This window comes from Pseudophryne corroboree, chromosome 2, assembly GCF_028390025.1.
Source record: "Pseudophryne corroboree isolate aPseCor3 chromosome 2, aPseCor3.hap2, whole genome shotgun sequence".
Taxonomy (NCBI): Eukaryota; Metazoa; Chordata; class Amphibia; order Anura; family Myobatrachidae; genus Pseudophryne; species Pseudophryne corroboree.
The window spans coordinates 687,328,167-687,352,180 of NC_086445.1; the positions used below are offsets into that span (position 1 = coordinate 687,328,167).

Here is a 24,014-nt window from a genome sequence, read left to right on the forward strand (position 1 = left end):
ACAGGTATTGCGCCAGGTCAAGAGACCCTCAGGCAATAGTTGTAGACGCTCTGGTAACACCGTGGGTGTACCAGTCAGTGTATGTGTTCCCTCCTCTGCCTCTCATACCCAAGGTACTGAGATTGATAAGATGGAGAGGAGAAAGCACTATATTCGTGGCTCCGGATTGGCCAAGAAGGACTTGGTAACCGGAACTTCAAGAGATGCTCACGGAGGATCCGTGGCCTCTACCTCTAAGAAGGGACCTGCTCCAGCAAGGACCCTGTCTGTTCCATTACTTACCGCGGCTGCGTTTGACGGCATGGCGGTTGAACGCCGGATCCTGAAGGAAAAAAGGCTTTCCGGATGAAGTCATCCCTATCCTGATCAAAGCCAGGAAGGTTGTAACCGCAAAAACATTATCACCGCAATTGGCGAAAATATGTTGCGTGGTGCGAGGCCAGTAAGGCCCGACGGAGGAAATTCAACCGGGTCGATTCCTACATTTCCTGCAAACAGGAGTGTCTATGGGCCTGAAATTGGGGTCCATTAAGGTTCAAATTTGCGGCCCTGTCAATTTTCTTCCAAAAAGAACTAGCTTCAGTCCCTGAAGTTCAGACGTTTGTAAAAGGGGTACTGCATATACAGCCTCCTTTTGTGCCTCTAGTGGCACTTTCGGATCTCAATGTAGTTTTGGGTTCCAAAAGTCACATTGGTTTGAACCACTTAAATCTGTGGAGTTAAAATATCTCACATGGAAAGTGGTCATGCTGTTGGCCCTGGCCTGGGCCAGGCACGTGTCAGAATTGGCGGCTTTATCCTGAAAAAGCCCTTATCTGATTTTCCATTCGGACAGGGCAGAATTGAGGACTCGTCCTCAGTTTCTCCCCAAGGTGGTTTCAGCGTCTCACCTGAACCAACCTATTGGTGGTGCCTGCGGCTACTAGGGACTTGGAGGCCTCCAAGTTGCTAGACGTTGTCAGTGCCCTGAAAATATATGTTTCCAGGACGGCTGGAGTCAGGAAATCTGACTCGCTGTTTATCCTGTGTGCACCCACCAAGCTGGGTGCTCCTGCTTCTAAGCAGACTATTGCTCGTTGGATTTGTAGTACAATTCAGCTTGCACATTCTGTGGCAGGCCTGCCACAACCAAAAATCTGTAAATGCCCACTCCACAAGGAAGGTGGGCTCATCTTGGGCGGCTGCCCGAGGGGTCTCGGCTTTACAACTTTGCCGAGCAGCTACTTGGTCAGGAGCAAATACGTTTGTAAAATTCTACAAAATTAATATCCTGGCTGAGGAGGACCTGGAGTTCTCTCATTTGGTGCTGCAGAGTCATCCGCACTCTCCCGCCCGTTTGGGAGCTTTGGTATAATCCCCATGGTCCTTACGGAGTCCCCAGCATCCACTTAGGACGTTAGAGAAAATAAGAATTTACTTACCGATAATTCTATTTCTCATAGTCCGTAGTGGATGCTGGGCGCCCATCCCAAGTGCGGATTGTCTGCAATACTTGTACATAGTTATTGTTACAAAAATCGGGTTATTATTGTTGTGAGCCATCTTTCAGAGGCTCCTCTGTTATCATACTGTTAACTGGGTTCAGATCACAGGTTATACGGTGTGATTGGTGTGGCTGGTATGAGTCTTACCCGGGATTCAAAATCCTTCCTTATTGTATACGCTCGTCCGGGCACAGTATCCTAACTGAGGCTTGGAGGAGGGTCATAGGGGGAGGAGCCAGTGCACACCAGTTAGTCCTAAAGCTTTCTTTAGATGTGCCCAGTCTCCTGCGGAGCCGCTATTCCCCATGGTCCTTACGGAGTCCCCAGCATCCACTACGGACTATGAGAAATAGAATTATCGGTAAGTAAATTCTTATTTTTTATTGTTTTAAATATTGCTAGTGTAATTGGTTCACAGTGAGCTATTTAAACAGTATATATTTTACTATAAGCGAATTAAAAAAGCTAAAAAAATAAAAATATAAATTCTTTTTAAAATATATTCTGTCAGCGCTTTCTTTTCTTGTGGTAGTGTTTGTTCTTGAAGGGGGAGAGTAGCCCCTTTGGTATAGAAAAGCTACAGACAGTTTAGTATTTATCACTGAGCAATTGATTGGCGCCTGGTGACACTTGGTGTCTCTATTTTTTTATATTTTGTACTAAAACCGTGTGAATTGCACCTGAAAAAAATACACAGTTGACTTGGAAAATCACAATATGTGGTCCATTATTTACTGGTAGCATTATTATTATTATTATTATTATTATTATTATTATTATCATAACTTGCACTAGTGGTCGAGAACCTGTGTGTTACCTATCTCGTGACTGTTGTGAATGTGTCTGTGTCATAGTCTTCTTTTGTGCCAACATACCCATATTTTACTTTGATTACAAAAGGTAACTTACTGTTCATATGGCTGCAAATGTAAGTAGTGCTTTGTACACATGTGCAGAGGTAGAATGCATATATTGGCCCTCATTCCGAGTCGTTCGCTCGGTATATTTCATCGCATCGCAGTAAAATTCCGCTTAGTACGCATGCGCAATATTCGCACTGCGACTGCGCCAAGTAATTTAACAATGAAGATAGTATTTTTACTCACGGCTTTTTCTTCGCTCCGGCGATCGTAATGTGATTGACAGGAAATGGGTGTTACTGGGCGGAAACACGGCGTTTCAGGGGCGTGTGGCTGAAAACGCTACCGTTTCCGGGAAAAACGCAGGAGTGGCCGGAGAAACGGTGGGAGTGCCTGGGCGAACGCTGGGTGTGTTTGTGACGTCAACCAGGAACGACAAGCACTGAAATGATCGCACAGGCAGAGTAAGTCTGGAGCTACTCTGAAACTGCTAAGTAGTTAGTAATCGCATTATTGCGAATACATCGGTCGCAATTTTAAGAAGCTAAGATTCACTCCCAGTAGGCGGCGGCTTAGCGTGTGTAACTCTGCTAAAATCGCCTTGCGAGCGATCAACTCGGAATGAGGGCCATTGTACAGTAAAACACACTTTACATCCATCCTAACATGACCTGTTTAGTGACTGGGTGCATGCCTACAGTGAACTTCAAAGGGTTTGCCACATGTTTCAAGTTACCGTAATTCATCTGTAAAGATACTGGCCCTCATTCCGAGTTGATCGGTCGCAAGGCGATTTTAGCAGAGTTACACACGCTAAGCCGCCGCCTACTGGGAGTGAATCTTAGCTTCTTAAAATTGCGAACGATGTATTCGCAATATTGCGATTACAAACTTCTTAGCAGTTTCAGAGTAGCTCCACACTTACTCGGCATCTGCGATCAGTTCAGTGCTTGTCGTTCCTGGTTTGACGTCACAAACACACCCAGCGTTCGCCCAGACACTCCCCCGTTTCTCCAGCCACTCCTGCGTTTTTTCCGGAAACGGTAGCGTTTTCATCCACACGCCCCTAAAACGCCGTGTTTCCGCCCAGTAACACCCATTTCCTGTCAATCACACTACGATCGCCGGAGCAATGAAAAAGCCGTGAGTAAAAATACTATCTTCATTGTAAAATTACTTGGCGCAGTCGCAGTGCGAATATTGCGCATGCGTACTAAGCGGATTTTCACTGCGATGCGATGAAAAATACCGAACGAACGACTCGGAATGAGGGCCACTGTCATCTAAAAACTTCTCAGATTAGTTTGAAGGTTTTGTAAAACCTCTTGCAAAGTAATTTCTGTGATACTGATCTTACATTAAGTATAGCTTTATCTTTTTAGAACCTGTAAACTTTAATACAAAGTAATGTGTAAATTTTACATGATAACCAAGGGCTTAGCTACCATAGATGCAGGGAGTGCAGCTGCCGGGGGCCCAGAGCTGAGAGGGGCCACTTTTCCTGTCAAAGTTACTTACATTTTTCACCATTGTGTGGTACATACTATAAGATCCCTTTTAAACTTTTGCCAATATATCTAGTTATGCCCCTGGTCCTGCTTATTGTAATGTGGTATAAAATGAACTGGAGGGTATTATAATGTTACATAATATGAACTGGGGACCTATAATGTTGCACTATATGAATTAGGGACTCTGAATGTCATAATATAAATTGAGAGTACTATGTTGCATAATGTGTACTGGCAGCCCTACAATGTGACTTAACGTGGACTAGGGCTCTACTATAGTTAATAAAATAAACTAGGACATTACTATGGGGCACAACATTAACCAAGGCACTACTATGGTTCAGAAAATGAACTAGGGCACTATTACTGGGCATAAAATTAACAACTGCTGTGAAGAAGTGTCCATCTAGAAGCATTGTGACAGGGGCCCCTTCAAAATGTTGCTATGTGGCCCACAAAGTTCTGGCTATTCTCCTGATGATAACATTATGTTTTAGCCAATGTCTTATGATATATTGGGGGCCATTCCGAGTTGTTCGCTCGTTGCCGATTTTCGCAACGGAGCGATTAAGGCGAAAATGCGCATGGTACCTAGTGCGCATGCGGTAAGTATTGTATCTCAAAACTTAGTAGATTTACTCACGTCTGAACAAAGAATTTCCATCGTTGAAGTGATTGGAGTGTGATTGACAGGAAGTGGGTGTTTCTGGGCGGAAACTGAACGTTTTCAGGGAGTGTGCGGAAAAACGCAGGGTTGCCTGGATAAAACGCGGGAGTGTCTGGAGAAACGGGGGAGTGGCTGGCCGAACGCAGGGCGTGTTTGTGACATCAAACCAGGAACGAAATGGGTTGAGCTGATCGCAGTGTAGGAGTAAGTCTCGAGCTACTCAGAAACTGCTAAGAATTTTCTATTCGCAATTCTGCTAATCTTTCGTTCGCTATTCTGCTAAGCTAAGATACACTCCCAGAGGGCGGTGGCCTAGCATGTGCAATGCTGCTAAAATCTGCTAGCGAGCGAACAACTCGGAATGACCCCCATTGTCTCTTAATCATCTCAGTTACTTTTGCATATGTCACGTTATGCAGAAATGTGTTTTTGGCCTATATGTTCATATACAACAAACTGTAGAAAAAGTATATTTCTTGGCATTATTTATATTGGAAGGTTTGTTTTGTTTTTGGACAGACCTACAGTAATCTTCTCACCTTCATTGATCCTCAAATCAAAATTAGAGATGTCTCCAGGTTCTCCATAGTGACCCAATCCGCAAGAATAGTGCCCAGAGTCTTCATTTTTCAGCTGTATTATTGTGACTGTAAAACTTCCTGGATTCCTTTCATCTGTTTGTAGCAAAATTCTCCCTTGGTACTCAGCCGCTATTTCTCCCGTGTTGTCAATTATATTCTTGCAGCCGGTTTGCAATATCTTGCATAGGTATTTCCTGTTTGCAGTGTTTTGGTCTCCAAATTCACATCTTAATTTTACTGTGCCCCTTAGTTGAACATAGACGAGTTTTGGTTCAGTTGGGATGACCGAGTCTGTCCAGAAATAAGAATATCTCTGTTATAAATGTTTGTTAAAATGAACAGACTAACTGACAATTGGATGTAACATGTACAGGAACACTTAGATTTGGGTGGGTTATATTGTTTCTGTGCAGGGTAAATACCAGAGATGTGCGGCGGGCACTTTTCGTGTTTTGTGTTTTGGATTTGGATCTGGATTCCCACTCGTGTTTTGAATCTGGATAGGTTTTGCCAAAACCACCATTTCGGGTTTTGGTTTTGGATCTGCATGATTTTTGAAAATAACAAAAATAGCTAAAATCACAGAATGTGGTGGTAATTTTGATCCTACGGTATTATTAACCTCAATAATATTAATTTCTACTCGTTCCCAGTGTATTTTGAACACCTCACACCTCACAATATTGTTTTTAGGCCTAAAAGTTGCACCGAGGTAGCTGTATGACTAAGCTAAGCGACACAAGTGTGCAGCACAAACACCTGGCCTATCTAGGAGTGGCACTGCAGTGGCAGACAGGATGGCACTTAAAAAATAGTCCCCATACAGCACATCATGCAAAGAAGTAAAAGAGGTGCAATGAGGTAGCTGTATGACTAAGCTAAGCGACGCAAGTGTGTGGCACAAACACCTGGCCCATCTAGGAGTAGCACTACAGGCCCACTGCACTAATGGCGGATACCGAACGCACGTCTAACACCAACATAACTGCTAAGGCATCAGTTATCCGCTTTGCAACAGGATGACTGCTGTTATATTTCATCTTCCTCGCAAATGACTGTTGGCAGTCATTTGCTTAGTTGAAGTAGTACAAGTGGTCTTCCGACTTCCCCTCTGAGATGACGATCGACTCCCAGCAGCAACAACAGCAGCGGCAGCAGTAGGAGTAAGTGGTTCTTGATCTTTCCCTATTTTATCCTCCAAATTTTTGTTCTCCATTATTTTTCTGGCGTTATATAACAAAATGCATATTAATAACCCCTTTATTTGGAGTTAATAATATATAGCACAGGACAGCACCACTGATCTTATATGGCAGCACCACTGAACTTATATGGCAGCACCACTGGATTGTACTTATACGGCAGTACCACTGGACTGGATTTATACGGCAGTATCACTGGACTGGATTTATACGGCAGTATCACTGGACTTATGCGGCAGTGTCACTGGACTGGATTTATACGGCAGTATCACTTGACTTATATGGCAGAATCACTGGACTGGATTTATACGGTAGTACCACTGGATTTATATGGCAATACCACTGGACATATACGGCAGTATCACTGGAATTATATGGCAGTACCAGTGAACATATACGGCAGTATTACTGGACTGAATTTATACAGCAGTACCACTGGACTATACAGCAGTATCACTAGAATTATTTGGCAGTACCACTAGACTTATGCGGCAGTACCACTGGACTGGATTTACACGGCAGTACCACTGGATTTATACGGCAATACCACTGGACTGGATTTATACAGCCGTATCACTGGAGATATATATACGGCAGTATCACTAGACATATACGGCAGTATCACTGGACTGGATTTATACGGCAGTATCACTGGACTTATATGGCAGAATCACTGGACTGGATTTATACGGCAGTACCACTGGATTTATATGGCAATACCACTGGACATATACGGCAGTATCACTGGAATTATATGGCAGTACCAGTGGACATATACGGCAGTATTACTGGACTGAATTTATACAGCAGTACCACTGGACTATACAGCAGTATCACTAGAATTATTTGGCAGTACCACTAGACTTATACGGCAGTACCACTGGACTGGATTTACACGGCAGTACCACTGGATTTATACGGCAATACCACTGGACTGGATTCATACAGCAGTATCACTGGAGATATATATACGGCAGTATCACTGGACATATACGGCAGTATCACTGGACTGAATTTATCACCAGGGCCGGCGCTACCATTAGGCAGCTTTAGGCAGCAGCCTATGGGCGCCGGCACTTGAAGGGCGGTGCGGAGTAACAAAAAAAAAAATAATAATAATGTAAGGCACCTGCTCTCACTATGTTTGGGGCTGTTCCCTCCTCCCCTGCTGCGTCGCTCGCTCCCATCTGCCCTGATGATCGGGGTGGCACCTTCACAAAGGGAGGAAAGGAAAGGACTTCTTCAACAAACAGCAAGCAGATCCGTCCTCCCTCGCATCGTGATCTGACCGGCAGCGGCTGTTCGAAGAGCAGAAGGTGGGACAGGAGGAGAGGGTCAGAGAGCCAGCACATATGTGCAGCAGGCAAGCGGCTGGGTTTAGGGGTCAGGCTGAGCTGCTGCTGGTCGGGGCTGCACAGGAGAGTGCTCACAGTCAGCCGGCTGTACTGAGAGGCCGAGCTGACTGGTGAGGGTGAGCGGCAAGTGGAGCTGACTTAGCTGAGAGGGGAGCAAGATTTTTTATTTTTGAGACGGAGACAGCAGTGTCTCCGTCTCAGTAAAAGCCGTGATCACGACCACGGAGCTCGCCCCAGCTGCAAACACTGACAGCATAGCTCTCTACAAAATGTTCAGGGGGAGCTGCTGACCGCTCATCATCTGTGGCAAAGATTGCTATAGCCATTCACACCACATGAACAACCAGCATGGAGCACCAGAGCAAAGCCCCTAAAGCACTGTGTTGGTTCCTGTGTGGTGTCCCCGGCGCCTCCTCCTCACCCCTGCAGCCAGAAGGACCAACGGCTGGATTGCTAGGGGGAGGAGGAGCTTGACTTCTAGTGCCAGGATGCCTTGACAGAGGTATGCCGGGGGGGGGGGGAGGGGGACCAGTGTCAGCGGCGCAGGGCGGTGGAGGCGGCGGGTTGGGGTGGCCGACGTTAAGAAGCCCATAGGTTTCTATAGGGTATCGCCATCAAAAGATGGCGATACCCTGTGCGGCGAAAACGCGGCGGTCGGGGCTTAGTACACATGAAAATGTGGTAAAAACCTCCGAAAACGGATGTTTTACCGCATTTTTAGTAAATCCCGGCCAATAACCTAAGTGTATTTATGTGTATGTAAATATGTATATTATATATCATGAATGTTACAAAGGGCATTCACATAAGTACTTGGCTTTTCAAAATTTTTAAGTATTTGGTTTATTGCCTGTCATATAAGTCAAACGGTTTTAGTATAGTTGCTTGCCCTCCCACATCTGCACTCTAAAGTGAATCGGGAGTCTCCCCCTGCCACAGAAAGTTTAAACCCCCGGATTCCCCTCTGCCCCGTCAGGAATCCGGACTGGGCATATTATTTCAAGATTGTCTGTAGCTAGGAGAAGCTGAAACATGTTGGAAGGAAGCTACACTGAACCATATCATCAGCCGTAAGCCCTTATCCCGAGCCTAAACACCAGCTGTAAGCCCCTACTCCTGCCACCAGCCGCAAGCTCATACTCTCCCCCACGTTCCTCCACCACACACTGCCTGACCAGAAAGCAGCTGAGATAGGAGCCATCAATTACTACCGGTACTGCTGCAGCTCCAGCCCCTTAGGCAGAGAAAGTTGTGGGCGGGTGCAATTTAACTGAGCACTGCACCAACACAGACAATTAGCAAAGCAGATCGAGGCCAGGTATAGCCCACTACTCCAGTGCTTCCCTCAATTGGCAGCCCATCAGACTGATCACTGGGATCAGGGAGTGATAGTCCGCAGCCAGCAGCTGAACCACCATCCTGTGATATTAAATTGATGGTTTTAGGTTTATAATACTTGTAGTGGGGGGGAATATATCAGGTAGGAATCTACTTTAGTGAAAAAAGCCTGTAGTTGCCTCACTATTCCTTCCCCCCCCCCCCCCAAGGATTATACTGCTAACATCCCCGAGTGGCAATAGCTACAACCATATGTGGAGCTAGACATGAGCATGACACGCCCCCTCAGCGGCGCTGCACATTCTACTGTCAGCTAAAATCTCCCTGGAACTAGTTCTATCTATCGGCAGATAGTATGTGGGTATGTGGGTATGTGTGTATGTGTATATATATATATATATATATATATATATACACACACACACACACACACACACCCACGGAAACCCCCCTGACTAAATCCTGCGTTTGCCCCTGAAGGTAGGCATTATCACTGACAGAGGGGCCCGCTGGTGATCGTGGCTGCAGACTGCTGCTCACTGACAGGCAGATGTGAGAATGAAGCAACAAGGGTGTGGGATCATCAGCACCAGTGGCTCCCTCTGTCAGCCTTGTGCTTATTACATCCAGCTGTAAGATGGGGGATGGGGGTTGTGTGCCCCCTCTACCATGCTCGTAGGACACAGGGGACTTCATTTCGGGGTCTGGACTAGTTCACAGCTTCCTCTCCTTCACTCCTGACTCCTCCCTTCTCTTCTCCCTGCTTGTGCTAGACAGAAGAATTAAATTCCTCAGCTGTGCCTCTGCGTGCTTCTACCCTCCACCCCATGTGTGCCCCGCCATCTATATCAGCTGTGCCTCTGCCGCCCCTCCGTTGTGTGCATTTGTTCCTCCCTCTTATATGCCTCAGTATCTTTTCCCATCTGTGCCTCTTCCCACTCTCCTCTACACCTTCTGATACTTTACCCCCCTGCGTAGGTTGGACCGCTGGTCATCATACCATGGATGTTAGATGGCCGGCACGGGGGGGGGGGGGGGGGCTAGCGCAATGAAGCCACAGGTTCTATTCCCACTCTATGGGTGTCGTGGATAACCATGAATGGGAATAGTCCCTGTTGGTCGGCATGCCAACCAGCGGTATATTCAGGGTGTGGGATGCCGGTGTCTGTATTGTGGGAGACCGCCGGTCACATAACTGTATTCCCTCTGTGTCTATGTCCCCTTTTCCATCTGTACCTCTGAAACTATCTCCATTTGCCTCCTTTTGTGCCTGTGTCCCTTTCCTGCCTCCTCATGTGTGTGTCTGCCACCACCTCCTCACTCCCTATAAATGGCAGCTGCCATCAGAAGTGTTGAAGAACAAGACCATGTACATTGCCACATAAATTATCAATTAACACAATTTTGTGTGTGTGTATATATATATATATATATATATATATATATATATATATATATATATATAAAATTATTTTATTTTATTCAAATATTTTTTGAGAGGGGGGGTGCTGCTGAAGATTTGCCTAGGGTTCTGGGAAACCTTGCACCAGCCCTGAGTATCACTGGACATATATGTCAGTACCACTGGACTGGATTTATACGGCAGTATCACTGGAATTATATGGCAGTACCACTGGATTTATACGGCAGTACAACTGGACTGGATTTATACAGCAGTATCACTGGAGATATATACGGCAGTATCAGTGGACATATACGGCAGTATCACTGGACTGGATTTATACAGCAGTACCACTGGATTTATACGGCAGTATCGCTGAACATATATGGCAGTACCACTGGACTGGATTTATATGGCAGTACCACTGGATTTATACGGCAGTACCACTGGACATATACGGCAGTATCACTGGAATTATATGGCAGTATCACTGGATTTATACGGCAGTACCACTAGACATATACGGCAGTATCACTGGACATATACAGCAGTACCACTGGACTGGATTTTTATGGAAGTACCACTGGACATATACGGAAGTACCACTGGACATATACGACAGTAGCACTGGACTTATACGGCAGTACCACTGGACTGGATTTATGCGGCAGTATCACTGGACTTATACGGCAGTACCACTGGACTTATACAGCAGCACAAGAACACCACCACTGGACTGATCAACACAGCACCACTGCAATGGACTGACAACACAGCGCCACTGCAATGGACTGGACTTATACAGCAGCACTGGACATATGGCAGCAGAGGACACCATCACTGTGACTGGACTGATGCAGCACAAGACACCGCCACTGGGCTGATGTAGCACAACACAGCACCACTGGACTGTACTTATACAGCAGCACTGGACATATGGCAGCAGAGGACACCACCACTGTGACTGGACTGATGCAGCACAAGACACTACCACTGTACTGATGTAGCACAACACAGCACCACTGGACTGGACTTATACAGCAGCACTGGACATATGGCAGCAGAGGACACCACCACTGTGACTGGACTGATGCAGCACAAGACACCACCACTGGACTGATGCAGCACAACACAGCACCACTGGACTGGACTTATGCAGCAGCACTGGACATATGGCAGCAGAGGACACCACCACTGTGACTGGACTGATGCGGCACAAGACACCACCACTGGACTGATGCAGCACAACACAACACTGGAATGTGTATAAGACAGAGCAGGTCTCCACACCACTTTCCCGCACAGACAGACACTGAGGAGAGAGACACATCCTTTCGCTACACTCTCCAGGACTGGAGTGAAAATGGCGGCGATGCGTGGCTCCTTATATGGAATCCAAAACCCGCAAGAATCCGACAGTGGGATGATGACGTTTTGCCTCGTTCTGGTTTCCGAGTCAGGCGGGAAAACCCAAGCCGGACTAAGATCCGGGCCCGGGAAGTGATGTTCGGTAATTTTCGGTTCTCAGAGAACTGAACCCGCTCATCTCTAGTAAATACTGGCTGCTTTATTTTTACACTGCAATTTAGATTTCAGTTTGAACACACATCACCCAAAGCTAACTCTCTGTGCACGTTACATCTGCCCCACCTGCAGTGCAACATGGTTTAGCCCAAAATGCTAACCACTCTGAATAATACCCTTAATTTGCAGGAAACTATTTATAAATGTATCTCTCCCTGGACAGACACTGAGCCGATCATCTTGTATTCTTCATAGCCGGTACTAGCCTTCATACATCAGTAATCACACTGCAGCTGATGCAGATGTGCATGTAAATCCATTTTGTAGATGTACATGGTTTTGTACTACAGAATATTGAACTCTTCATGCTGGGAGCCACACTGCCTACAAAGGGTACCGCATCACCTAACAATGTCTATAAACAAATGAGCAAAATAAGAAAACAGTGACTTAGAGCACAAGACAATGTAGGACGAATACATGGTATATAAACATTGCTGCATCAGGAGACAGGACATGGAAATAATCATTAGGGTGGCAGAGACCAAGGGTTTGGTAGTGTTGTAAGGAGTTTGGAGTAGAAAATAGTTTAAGAGAGGGAAAAAACACGTGTTCTTCTTATTTTTTACTATTTCTATATTTTACGATCCGAGCCGGGATACGAGTCTGGCTTGGGGTTTCCCACCTTACTTGGATCCCAAAATGAGGCATCTTGCGGGTTTTGTATTCTATAAAGGTCCTCAGTGATCGCACCATCTTCACTCTGGCTGTGTTGTTCATCCAGGGGTGCTACTGGTACTCTCTCCATCCATAAAGGGGTGCTGTGTTCTCCAGGGGTACTCTCTCCATCCATAAATGGGTGCTTTGTCCTCCAGGGGTGCTCTCTCCATCCATAAAGGTGTTCTGTGTCCTCTAGGGTTGCTCTGTCAATCTAGGGGTACTCTGCCCCAGTTTTTTAAACATATTAAAAGATAAATATCTTTTTTTAATATATATGTATATTTTTGTGCTATACCCCAGTGTACTATAAATATTTTTCTGTGACACTGCTGGTCAGACTCCAGTGTATCATACAAGTATTGTGTGACACTATAGGTGGTCCATCCCCAGGGGTGCTGCGTTGTCTATCCAGGGGTGCTCTGTCAAACTAGGGGTGCGAAACCAGTGTAAAAAAAAAATTCAGTGTAAAAAAAAAATACAAAAGCCAGCTTTACGCAAGGTATGTATGTACGTACGTACGTACGTACGTACGTACGTACGTACGATGTAAGTATGTATGTTTTTGACCAATGTACACTACTAATTTTTGTAATAATTAAACATATATCCACTTTATTGCAGACATCCTGGCAGGAAGAGAATGAAATTGTGCCGAGTCCCAACTGCAGCTCCCTTGTACGGAATCCAAAACCTGCAAGATCCGATGCTTTGATGATGATGTTTTGTCTCAGTTTAGAATCTGAGTCTGGTGGGAAAACCCAACCTGAGCATGCACATCTCTAGCCCTTCCTCCCTCATAAATTTCTCCCTTCCCTTCCCCCTTCCCTTCCCCCTTCCCTTCCTCCATTTGTTAGGTGGATAGTGGGTACAATGGCATTTTGGAGGCCAAGAATTAGCTTTTTTTAAATGTCCCAGTACAGCCAACAAATTTCTGTTCAGCTAAAGTGGAATTGAAATTGAATATGATAGCGGATCCTCAATTAACTGCTAAAACATGATGGCGTACTGCCCATATTACCCACTCCTACTTCATAAATCTTGGAATAAAAAAGAATAGTACATTTAATAAATAATCAATCTTTTTTCCTTTACCTGCCTTCCACTACATACATACTCCAACTCCCTCGGGCCTCTGTTCTAGTTCTTAATAAATGAAAACATTTTTGGTTTCTATGGGTTCGTACAGTTGATCAAACTGCCTTCCTGTCTGCCACTGCAGTGCCATTTTGTTTCCTAGATGTGCCATATTGGAAGTTTAAGCGTCACGTGTTTGTGCCGCCCACTGCTGTCGCTTAGCTTAGTCATCCAGCTATCGGGGTGCAACCTTTTGGCCTAAACTAGATAAAAACAATATTGTGAGCTGTGAGGTGGTCAAAATTGACTGGAAATTAGTGGAAATTACTGTTATTGAGGTTAATAATACTGTAGGAACAAAAACAGGCCCAAAATCTGTGATTTTAGCTGTTTTTATGATTTTTTTACAAAAATACAGATCCAAAACATTCGATTTTGGCAAAACCAAATACAGAACCAAAACACGAGGGAGATATAGATCCAACACCAAAACTAAAACACGAGCCTCGGCGCACATCTCTAATATTCATTTTGGTAACAATTCAAAACTGTTAAAATGATCCTCTAGATTCCTCTATCAGCCTGTCATAGTTACCTTCTGTCACTGCCACGCTGATATCATCCATGATCCCATCATTACTTTGGCCAATACCACATACGTAGTTGCCTTCATCAGTCTTCTGTAAATCAGACAGTGTAATAGTAAGTGTGCCATCCTTCCCATCCAAAATTTCAGCACGGCCCAAAAATCTTTGATCCACATAACGACTTGTGGACACAATTACACTTTTACATCTTTTGTGCTGTCCACCTTGCAGGCACATGAACTTCCGAGTGTGTAGATTGGCTTTGATACTAGTTGAGTACATGCACGTGAAGGTAACAGATCCACCAACTATTCCAGTTGCTTGCTTTGGGCAAACTAATCCTGAGGACTCTTAATTTTAACAGGAAAAGAGAAGCATGAAGAGTTATATCAAATTGTACTATAAATATATTTCTAAGACATAGCAATACACTATGGGGGTAATTCCAAGTTGATCGCAGCAGGAATTTTGTTAGCAGTTGGGCAAAACCATGTGCACTGCAGGGGAGGCAGATATAACATGTGCAGAGAGAGTTAGATTTGGGTGGGGTGAGTTCAATCTGCAATCTAAATTGTAGTGTAAAAATAAAGCAGCCAGTAATTACCCTGCACAGAAACAAAATAACCCACCCAAATCTAACTCTCTCTGCACATGTTATATCTGCCTCCCCTGCAGTGCACATGGTTTTGCCCAACTGCTAACAAAGTTCCTGCTGCGATCAACTCAGAATTACCCCCTATATGCATAAAGTGGTTTAGAGAAGTATGATATACAAATTAGAAAGCTGCAAAACTTATGCTCAACTATGACATACAGTATATATAACACAAACTCAATTGTCATAATGACACTAGGGATTTAGATATACTGTAAATGGTGTAACAAGACTTTGGATGCATTGATACTGTAAGAGTGATGTTGGGAAGGATTTAATGTACTCTCCCAGGGTGTTACATGTAGTGTGTGGTGGAATCAGAGATTTTAAAAAGACATATGTAGGTGATCAATAATACACAGGAGAAAAAGAAACTCTTGTTTTTTGGGGGGCACTAATTGAAAAATTTATAAAATATAACTTTTATTTATTATAATACCACAAACCAAGACAAAGACATTGACATATACACATAAATGACCTAAAACCACACCCCAATTTCTCATGTGGAATAATATTATCACGTTGGGAGATGAATACAATTAATTTAGATGTAACTCATAGTTGATGGTATCAAGGTTAGGGATTACCTATGTAACAAGTAACTTTCTAACCCAGGTGTAGGTGATGTAAGTTCTTTTGTTCGTCGGGAGGCTTGCCACCAAGCAACAGCTGGTGGGTTTGGTGCAAGCCTCCCGACGAATCGCTGGGAAGGTATAGTGAAAGAAAACTTTCACTCACCTTCCCACAGCCTGGGGGGAACGGGGACAGAGCCGCGGGTAGCGGGCGCGCAGGAACTCGTGAGCGCGCATGGATCGCGTCACGGGAGAGCTTGGGCACGTGTGCGCGCACCCTATAAGGCGCTAGGCCCTGCCCCCAGACCTTAGATTTTACCTCAGCGCTGCAGTATGGAGGACACAGTGTCTGTGTCAGCAACAGACACTCTGATAGTGTCCACACAGCACAGCAAAAGAGGCAGGCAGCCTTCTAGGAGACCCTAGATAAAGCTGCCGACACAACTACTTCCTCAGATGAGGATATAATATTTAAAAGGGGAAGAATTATTAACCCTGTCAGGTCGAAAGACAGGACAGCTCTGAGGAGGGAGAAGTCAGTCAGAATGCTGAGCCTCCTTCTCCTCCTGCATATTCTCACAGAGTGGTGAGAAAGTGCACAAGTAAAAAGAAACATACTGACCATGTTTTTTCTAGAGATGCCTGTTCAGGTAAAAATATATTTTTCCCAGGTACTGCCAGTAGTTGGAATACCTCTAAGGTCCATAGCAAACCCCCCCTCTCCTGCCCACAGCCGACATACATTCCCTGTCACTGATCGGCAACCTGCGCAGGACCGTGCTCATAAGGGAAATAGTCATAGTCATACAACCCCCCTTTCCCACTCATTTAGGGAAGCTGGTTACCCTCTAGTAGATTGGGAGTCAGAGGAGGTAACCGGGACTAGCGCATCCTCTCGCAGAGGCAAATATAGTGATTTGCAGATGGCCCATGTAGCCTTAGCGGGTAGAATGCCACCTTCTAAAATATATTCAGCCCACTAGGCTCTGAGCGAGCACTCTCAAGTATACAATTTTGCCCATTTAGCCTTTAGAACGGCGCTTGTTAAGGAGGATGACATGGTTCTCCGTAACCACACTGGCATCCCAGACATTCCGGCCCTATTTGCCCCAGACATCGATCCGGCTTTAACTTCACTTGTGGGGGAAAAGATCCAGAGTGATGCTATGGATAAATTGCTGAGAAAGATTCAGTTTAAAGTTTCAGATGCTGCTGGTCCTTTATTATTTGTCCTTGACAAGGCAGAAAAAGAAGGCGTCTCAGGGGGCTCCCTAGATTCCCTGGTAGCTTCCAAAATGGCCCTCTTAAAAGCTATTAGTAGGGATACCCTAATAATCGGTCAGACATTTGATTTCATATAAAACTCACATAGAACTCGCTGGCTAGCTAATGCAGGGCTAACTAACCTAGCCCCCAGACCAGTAGACGTCCCCAATCTGATAGATTCTGACCTTTTCGGACCCGACTTCATAGACAAAGTGAATGACCGCTATAAAGCTCTCAAATCCTTTGCAGACCTTAAAGGACCTCAGACTTCCAGGTAGCCCTTTCATTAGGAGGGTTGTCCTGCGGGAGCCAGCAGCTCGACCCAAGACTACAGAGGCACTCCCAGAACTCACAGAGGTGACCCTACCCGGACATGAACCGCGAGAGGCGCAGGGCCCAGTGGCACATACGCCCCCAGGAAAGACAGAGGATATGGTAAGTCACCTTACTTTACAACCTCCTCCTTGTCTTTACCAGCAACTTTTTCTCTGTTCAAAAAATGCCAGTTATTAGATGGAGTCCTACCCCTTGCCCTGCAGCTAAGCAAGATAGATTTGGCAGACACCTCCACAAGAGGCTGGGTCAGTCACCTTTTTCCTGTCAGGAAACAGGACGGTTCATACAGACCAGTCTTAAATGTCAAATCTCTCAACCGACACATAAAACCTCGTTCCTTCAGTATGGAGGGCTTAGCCAACATACCTTTCCTATTAACAAAGAACGATTTCTGTATCAAAATAGACCTCAAGGAGGCCTTTCACACAATTCAAATGCACCCAAACCACAGAAGACTTCTAAGGTTCCTGTGGAAAGACGTTCTGTATCAGTGGACCGTCAAAGTCTTCGGCCTTTCCAACGCCCCCCTATACATTCACTCGTTTTATGAAAGCAGTGATCTCTCACCTTCGCCAGAAAGCGATCCATTGTATAACCTACCTAGACGACTTGTTAGTAGTCCACTCAGACCAAAAAACCCTTCTGCTTCACAAAGAGGTCATTCTTTCTCTCCTCCAGAACCTAGGGCTTCCTATAAATTACGACAAGTCCATTTTAACACCTACCCAGTCAATTGTTTTTCTGGGTTTCTTGATAGATACCCCTTCTTTCTTGATAAGTTTCCCCAGACAAGTGGAAAGACATTCAAGACTTCGTAACTCGAACCCTTAAAGACCGTTTCTCGCTGAGAGACTTGGCCAGAGTGATAGGGAAAAATTAGGTCTTTAGATCCAGGATTTCTTCACGCTCCCCTTGTCTGCAGACACTCTCAGATTCTTCTTTCAGATCTCCTTCGTTGAGGATGAACTTGGTCAGACAAAATCCTCTTGACACCCATAGTTCTCAAAGAGGTTCGCAGTTGGAGGGACCTTCCACTTCCATCTCCCAGACCTCTCCTACCCCCTCCTCCAGACATCATCATCACATCGGATGCATCTCTCTTGGGTTGGGGAGCATTTAAAAGAGACCGGGCGGTAAGGGGAAAATGGCCCACTCAAGAATCAACAGCGCACACCAATCTCTTAGAATTGAGGGAGGCGAAGTTAGCACTTTCCTCTCTAGTTCCCCCGACCTTCCAGGACAACTCAGTCCTCCTCTGTCTAGACAACAGGACCACAGTGTCCTACCTCAACAGAATGGGAGGCACTCGATCCCTGATTCTCTGCCAAGAAGCAATAGACATCTGGAATTGGGCGGTGGAATGGTCCATACTCCTCTCTGCAACATACGTCCCAGGAGAGCTAAACGAGTTAGTCGACTCCTTATCCAGGAAAAAATGAACACTGGATCAGGCGTCTCTAAGATCGGAAGTATTCATCAGTATCTTGAAAACATTTGGTCAACCGCAGGTAGACCTGTTTGCAACTCCATTGAACACACAGACACCAACCTTCGTGTCCAAAATCTGAACTCAAGGGGCTCTTCACTCGGATGCGATGTACTTTCCGTGGACAGATCTGATTCTTCCATATGCTTTCCCTCCTCCAGTTATGCTACTGAGGGTACTTCACAAGATCAAGACAGACAGAGTTGGTTTACCCTGTTTGGCCTTCCCGAATTTGGTTCCCATTGATCAACCCTCTTCGCAAGGGACCCAAGCTTCCCCTAGGCATGTCCAAGGATTGTTTCCAAGGGGCTTCCGACCTCCTTCTGGAACTTCCAGATTGCATGTGGATAGCGATATTACTCGGTTGCTGACCACCACTAACCTCTCGACCTCCTCAGTAGCCTTGATAAATGCTTCCCTTAGACCCAGAACAAAATCCAGGTACCAGTCCATCATAAATGAGTTTATGTTTTGGCAGGCTTCTCAAAATCCTGCTTTAGCTTCTCTTTCGGAACCTAGCTTAGCGCTAGATTTCTTGGCTGTTAAGTTTGAGTCAGGCCTGGCATCCGCCACCATACGGTCGTTTGGCTCAGCCCTAGCTCTTCTCATTCCATGGCTTATGGAAAACAAGATGTACCTTAGATTACTCAAAGGTATTTTCTTGTCTAGTCCACCATGTCCATGATACTCTTCCACGTGGGACATTAATCCTTTCTTAAACTATTTAGCCACAATCCCTTCAGATTCCAACATCTCAAATCTTTCAAGAAAACTGGCTTCATTACTAGCACTAGCTTTCGCAGCTAGAGGAGCCGAACTTTCCTTAATAGACACATCCAAACCCTGGATGACAACCACTCCAATGGGTTTCCATATTGTCCTTAAAGGTCACACAAAGACCAGCTCCATTCAAAACCCTTTGGTGGAGTTTGATCTAGTCAAAGACCAGTCAGACACAGATCTTTGCATAGTTGAGTGCTTATCCGCTTACCGCGCAACAACAGCTCCATGGAGAGATAACATTTCTAGCCTTTTTATCACATGCCGAAAGCCTTTTCGTCCGGCCAGACCCTCTGCAATCAGGGCACAGTTTCTGACATGCAAAGCTCAGGAATAGATACCTCCATTTCCATCCGCGGTGCCGCCATCACCTCGGCAGCGGCTATAGGCTTACCATTACAAGCCATAATGCAGGCTGCACGTTGGTCGTCCACTCATACCTTCGTGAAATATTATTGGAGGCCTTCTGATACTCAAAGGATAGAATTCCTTAGAGCAACCACCAGGTATGTGGTAGTCTACCCACCAGCTGTTGCTAGGTGGCAAGCCTCCTGACGAACAAACACTAGTTTGCAGGAATCTATGACCTTCAAACTCTCTTTGTTCTAGGGAATAGGATTGCCACCTAGCAACAGTACTCACCTTATACCTTGCTAGGTCTGTTGGTTGTAATCTCTTAACAACAGTCAATAATTATGCCTGTTTTCTCTTTGGATTTCAGGCGCTCCAAAAAGTCAGAAAAAACAGATGCAGACGCAGCTACCTAAAGATCAGAAATAGCCTTACAAATAGCTTTAATGGGCTCTGCAAGTTTGCAGGAGTTTGGTTTATATGCTAATTTCAAAAGCATCATAACAGTTCTTTCTTTGGCCATCGCCAGTTGTTTTTTCTTATCACCTGTATTACTGTTGAACGGTTTCTAGTAAACACATGTTTCTGCATATATATGATCTTACCCCTCAAAATTTTCTCTCTTGTTCTAGTTGGGATTGCCATCTGTAAGCTTCCGTAAAATCTAAGATCTGGGGGCGGGGCCTAGTGCCTTATAGGGTGCGCGCGCGTGCCCAGCTTGTGCACGCGCTCCCATGACGCGCCATGCGCGTGCACCAGTTCCTGTGCGGCCACTACATGCAGCTCTGTCCCCGCTCCCCCCAGGCTGTGGGAAGATAAGTGAAAGTTTTCTTTCACTATACCTTCCCAGCGATTCGTCGGGAGGCTTGCACCAAACCCACCAGCTGTTGCTAGGTGGCAATCCTATTCCCTAGAACAAAGAGAGTTTGCAGGTCATAGATTCCTGCAAACTATTGTAGCTCAGTGTACAGGTGAGTTCTGAGTTATGGGTTCTGATTCAAGCTAATATGCCCTCAAATGAGAGCTGGCATGTACCTCCTGAAGAGACCTGTCCTATAAAATTCCATTCTACTCCGAGGAAGGAGGCCCAGTGAAATGCTAAGTGTATGAGTCTTTGATGTTCAGTAAGAGGCCGTAGCTGCAGAGTAACATAAATCTGGACTGTCGCGGAATCAAATAACGAGACCTGCAAAGCCTCACCTAGGAGACTGCTGGTGGGGTATGTAAACTGAATCTGCCACTGGGATGCCTCAGCAGAGCGTGAGACCCAATGCTGAATGAGAGCAAAGGGAACATATAGAGGCTGGTAGTGTGTGGGGAGAGGTCAGGAAACAGTGAGAGTCTTATTGGTGGCAGAGTGTCAACTCTTATGACCACTTATGAGTCACTGCCAGTTTGCATAACATTAGCAGAAAACTGTGTGGGAAAGAGAGAATCAAGCTGTCATAAAGATGTGAGAGAAGATCTGGAGTCTCATTCACTATAACCAACTGTAATTGTACTGAGCTAAATTGTTAGTAATCTCTATGTGCCGAAGCACCTGTTCAGGATAAAACTGCAGCAGCCTGATTTAAGTAGAACTGAACTAGTGTAGGAATCTCTGAGTCAGAGGTAGGTAGTGTCAAGCTCGTAGACCACTTTGCCAGTGACAGCTGGGCTACAAAAAGTTATATATATATATGGCTTTTGGATGATAGGTTGACCCCATATGGTCGACATGCATTAGATCAACAGGTACAAAAGGTTGACATGGTTAATACTAGGTCATCATATAAAAAGGTCAACAGTGCTTAGGGTCGGCAGGTTCAAATGGTCGACACACACACATGGTTGACGCACTTTTTTCTTTTCTTTTCTCACTTTTCATCATTTACCATCCATGTGTACTATTGCTGGAAGTAGTAACTTAGGCAACCTTGCCCGAAGCGTGTCGAGCGAAGCAAGCCCGCAAAGGTACATGTTTTCCACTAATTTGTCTTGCATGTGGTTAAACATACAAAATGACATTAAAACAACTTTTGTCAACCTTTTCTATGTTGAACATTTCTATGTCAACCTTTTGTGGTGCCTAGATTTTACCTGTTGCCTATTGACCCTGCCAACCTTTTGACCCAGTCAATCTACTGCATGTTGACCATATGGGGTCAATCTATTGGCTGTCAACCTATTTCTGGTCGACCCAATGATCCACACCCATATATTTTAGCCATAGGGGCCAAGTTTTTAAAACTATTAGGGATGTTCACATTTACATCCAACATATGACTTAAAAATATTATATATAGACAAGACTTGTGAGTGGAGCAGAGACTTGAATAGATAAAATTAATCTCATTAGAACAGTGGAATGAATGACAACACACAGATGCTTTATAGACAAGGCTGTGCAAGCAGAAACTGGTCACAGTAGAACCTCTATCATACAAAAGTACTCTAGCATAAACACCCATTTTGAAAGGAATGAAGCGTCTAGATATAGCAATCTCATTGTTATTAACTTATCAACTTTGTCCCCTAAAACAACTGATTAGCCTGTGATCAAGCCTTGCAGTACACAGTCACATGTTCTTTTCAATTATTTTTTACGCTGTGGTTTGGTGACTCTGATCTGGCGAAAAAATGTCATTGCCAAAAAAAATGCATATTTATAAAAGTGTTGAGATTTATGTGCAAGACTGGATAATGCTGATTCTATGGATACATTCTGTACCTAATTGATGTAGATCGGTTGTGACAGATCTTGGTATACCTTTAATTGCAACCTTTACTCTGTAGTAGATTGATTGCAGTTATTATTATTATTTCTCAGAAATTGATAAGAACAGGATTGGTATAATAGGTGACTGATTCCTTATTTACCACAATACACATACTGTGGTAAATAAGGAATCGTGATTACTGTACAAACTTAAATGATCAATTCTGCAGAGTATTAGCTACAGTGTAGTTATCACTATTGATAAGTTATAAATGCATTGCATTGACTTGCCGACTGGCATTTTGACATTTCTATGAACATAAAGGATAGTATATTTATATGGATTTATATGTGGTACAATATGATCAGTAGAATTATCTTTTATATTACACTGAGGGTAGACAGCTGCTCTTAAAAATATGAGTAATTGCAATGTAATAAAAGAGCGCTTGAAATATGTAATATAGAATTGTGCATCGATTATTCCCAGTAGGCACATAAGGCACATGCCTAGGTGGCGACATTTGTTAGGGGGTGGAACTTGGATGCTAGACTGAAATTTCCAGTAATTGCTAAATATTTCCACTCCACTGTACCATACTCTATCTTGAGTCGAGTTTTGATGGGTAGCACTCAGTAGCGGATCTTGCCATGGGCAAGCAGGACTTTTGCCTGGGGCGCCGCCTTCCGGAGGGTGCTGGCGCCATCCGGAGGGCGCCGCACCATGGCAAGATCCTCCACTGCTGTGCCCTCCGCTGCCCGCTGTGTCCCCCTGCTGTGCGGCTGTGTCCCCTGTGAAGGGAACTAGACGCTACGCATCTAGTTGCCCTTCGTGGAGAGGACCTTTTGCTGTGCGGTGCGCGTGATGTCACAGAAGTGCCTCCCCGCCACAGCCACGCCCAGATCCCCAGAGGCCCTGACTCCGCAACACAGCACCTGGCCTGCCGGCCTGGAAGCCCCGAGATCGCTAATGTAACGGATAGAGTGGATGATATTGCAGAAGGTAATGTCTGGACGCTGAATCCACGTAAAAGGTGACCGTGCTGTGCAGTGGGTGTGCAGTGTCACTGACACTGCACAGCACTCTCACCTTTTCCACTGATTCAGCCAGTCAGTCAGTTCTGCCAGCCAGTCACTATTGTTAGCGCCAGTGTCCCAATGTGCCGCATTACAGGGAAGTACACAAACTAAATAAACTACAGCTCCCAGCAGCCATTAGCGCCGGAGCATTCCGGCACTAAGGGCTGCTAGGAGCTGTCGTTTTTTTGAGTGCATCTTCTTCTTGTAATGTGGCGCGTTTGGACACCAGCACTAACAATAGTGACTAGGGGAGCCACTACCAAAGGGAGGACAGCAACTTATACCCCTTTTCCACTAGCGTAGCACGGGTCGCAGCCATGTCGCCTGACACGGCTGCGACCCGTGCTACAGCCCCCTGCAGACAGCGCTCACCAACCCGGCAATTGCCGGGTTGGTGACGCGCTAGTGACGCGGTAGGGGCGGCGCAGGGAGATCACATGATCTCCCAGCACCGCCCTCCCTATGCACTGTGAATGGGAGCC

General features: G+C 45.2%; 1 protein-coding gene across 5 annotated transcripts in view; it reads right to left on the bottom strand.

Annotated features, from left to right (window-relative positions):
* Nucleotides 1–24,014, bottom strand: part of LOC135044096 (polymeric immunoglobulin receptor-like) — a 206,519-nt gene that overhangs the window by 94,560 nt on the left and 87,945 nt on the right. For all 5 annotated transcript variants that reach the window (XM_063955179.1, XM_063955177.1, XM_063955180.1 and 2 more), the window contains 2 exons: nucleotides 14,314–14,655; nucleotides 5,062–5,394 (listed from right to left, as the gene is read on the bottom strand). In XM_063955179.1, coding sequence (XP_063811249.1) covers nucleotides 5,062–5,394; nucleotides 14,314–14,655 — 675 coding nt within the window. The remainder of the gene's footprint in view (nucleotides 1–5,061; nucleotides 5,395–14,313; nucleotides 14,656–24,014) is intronic.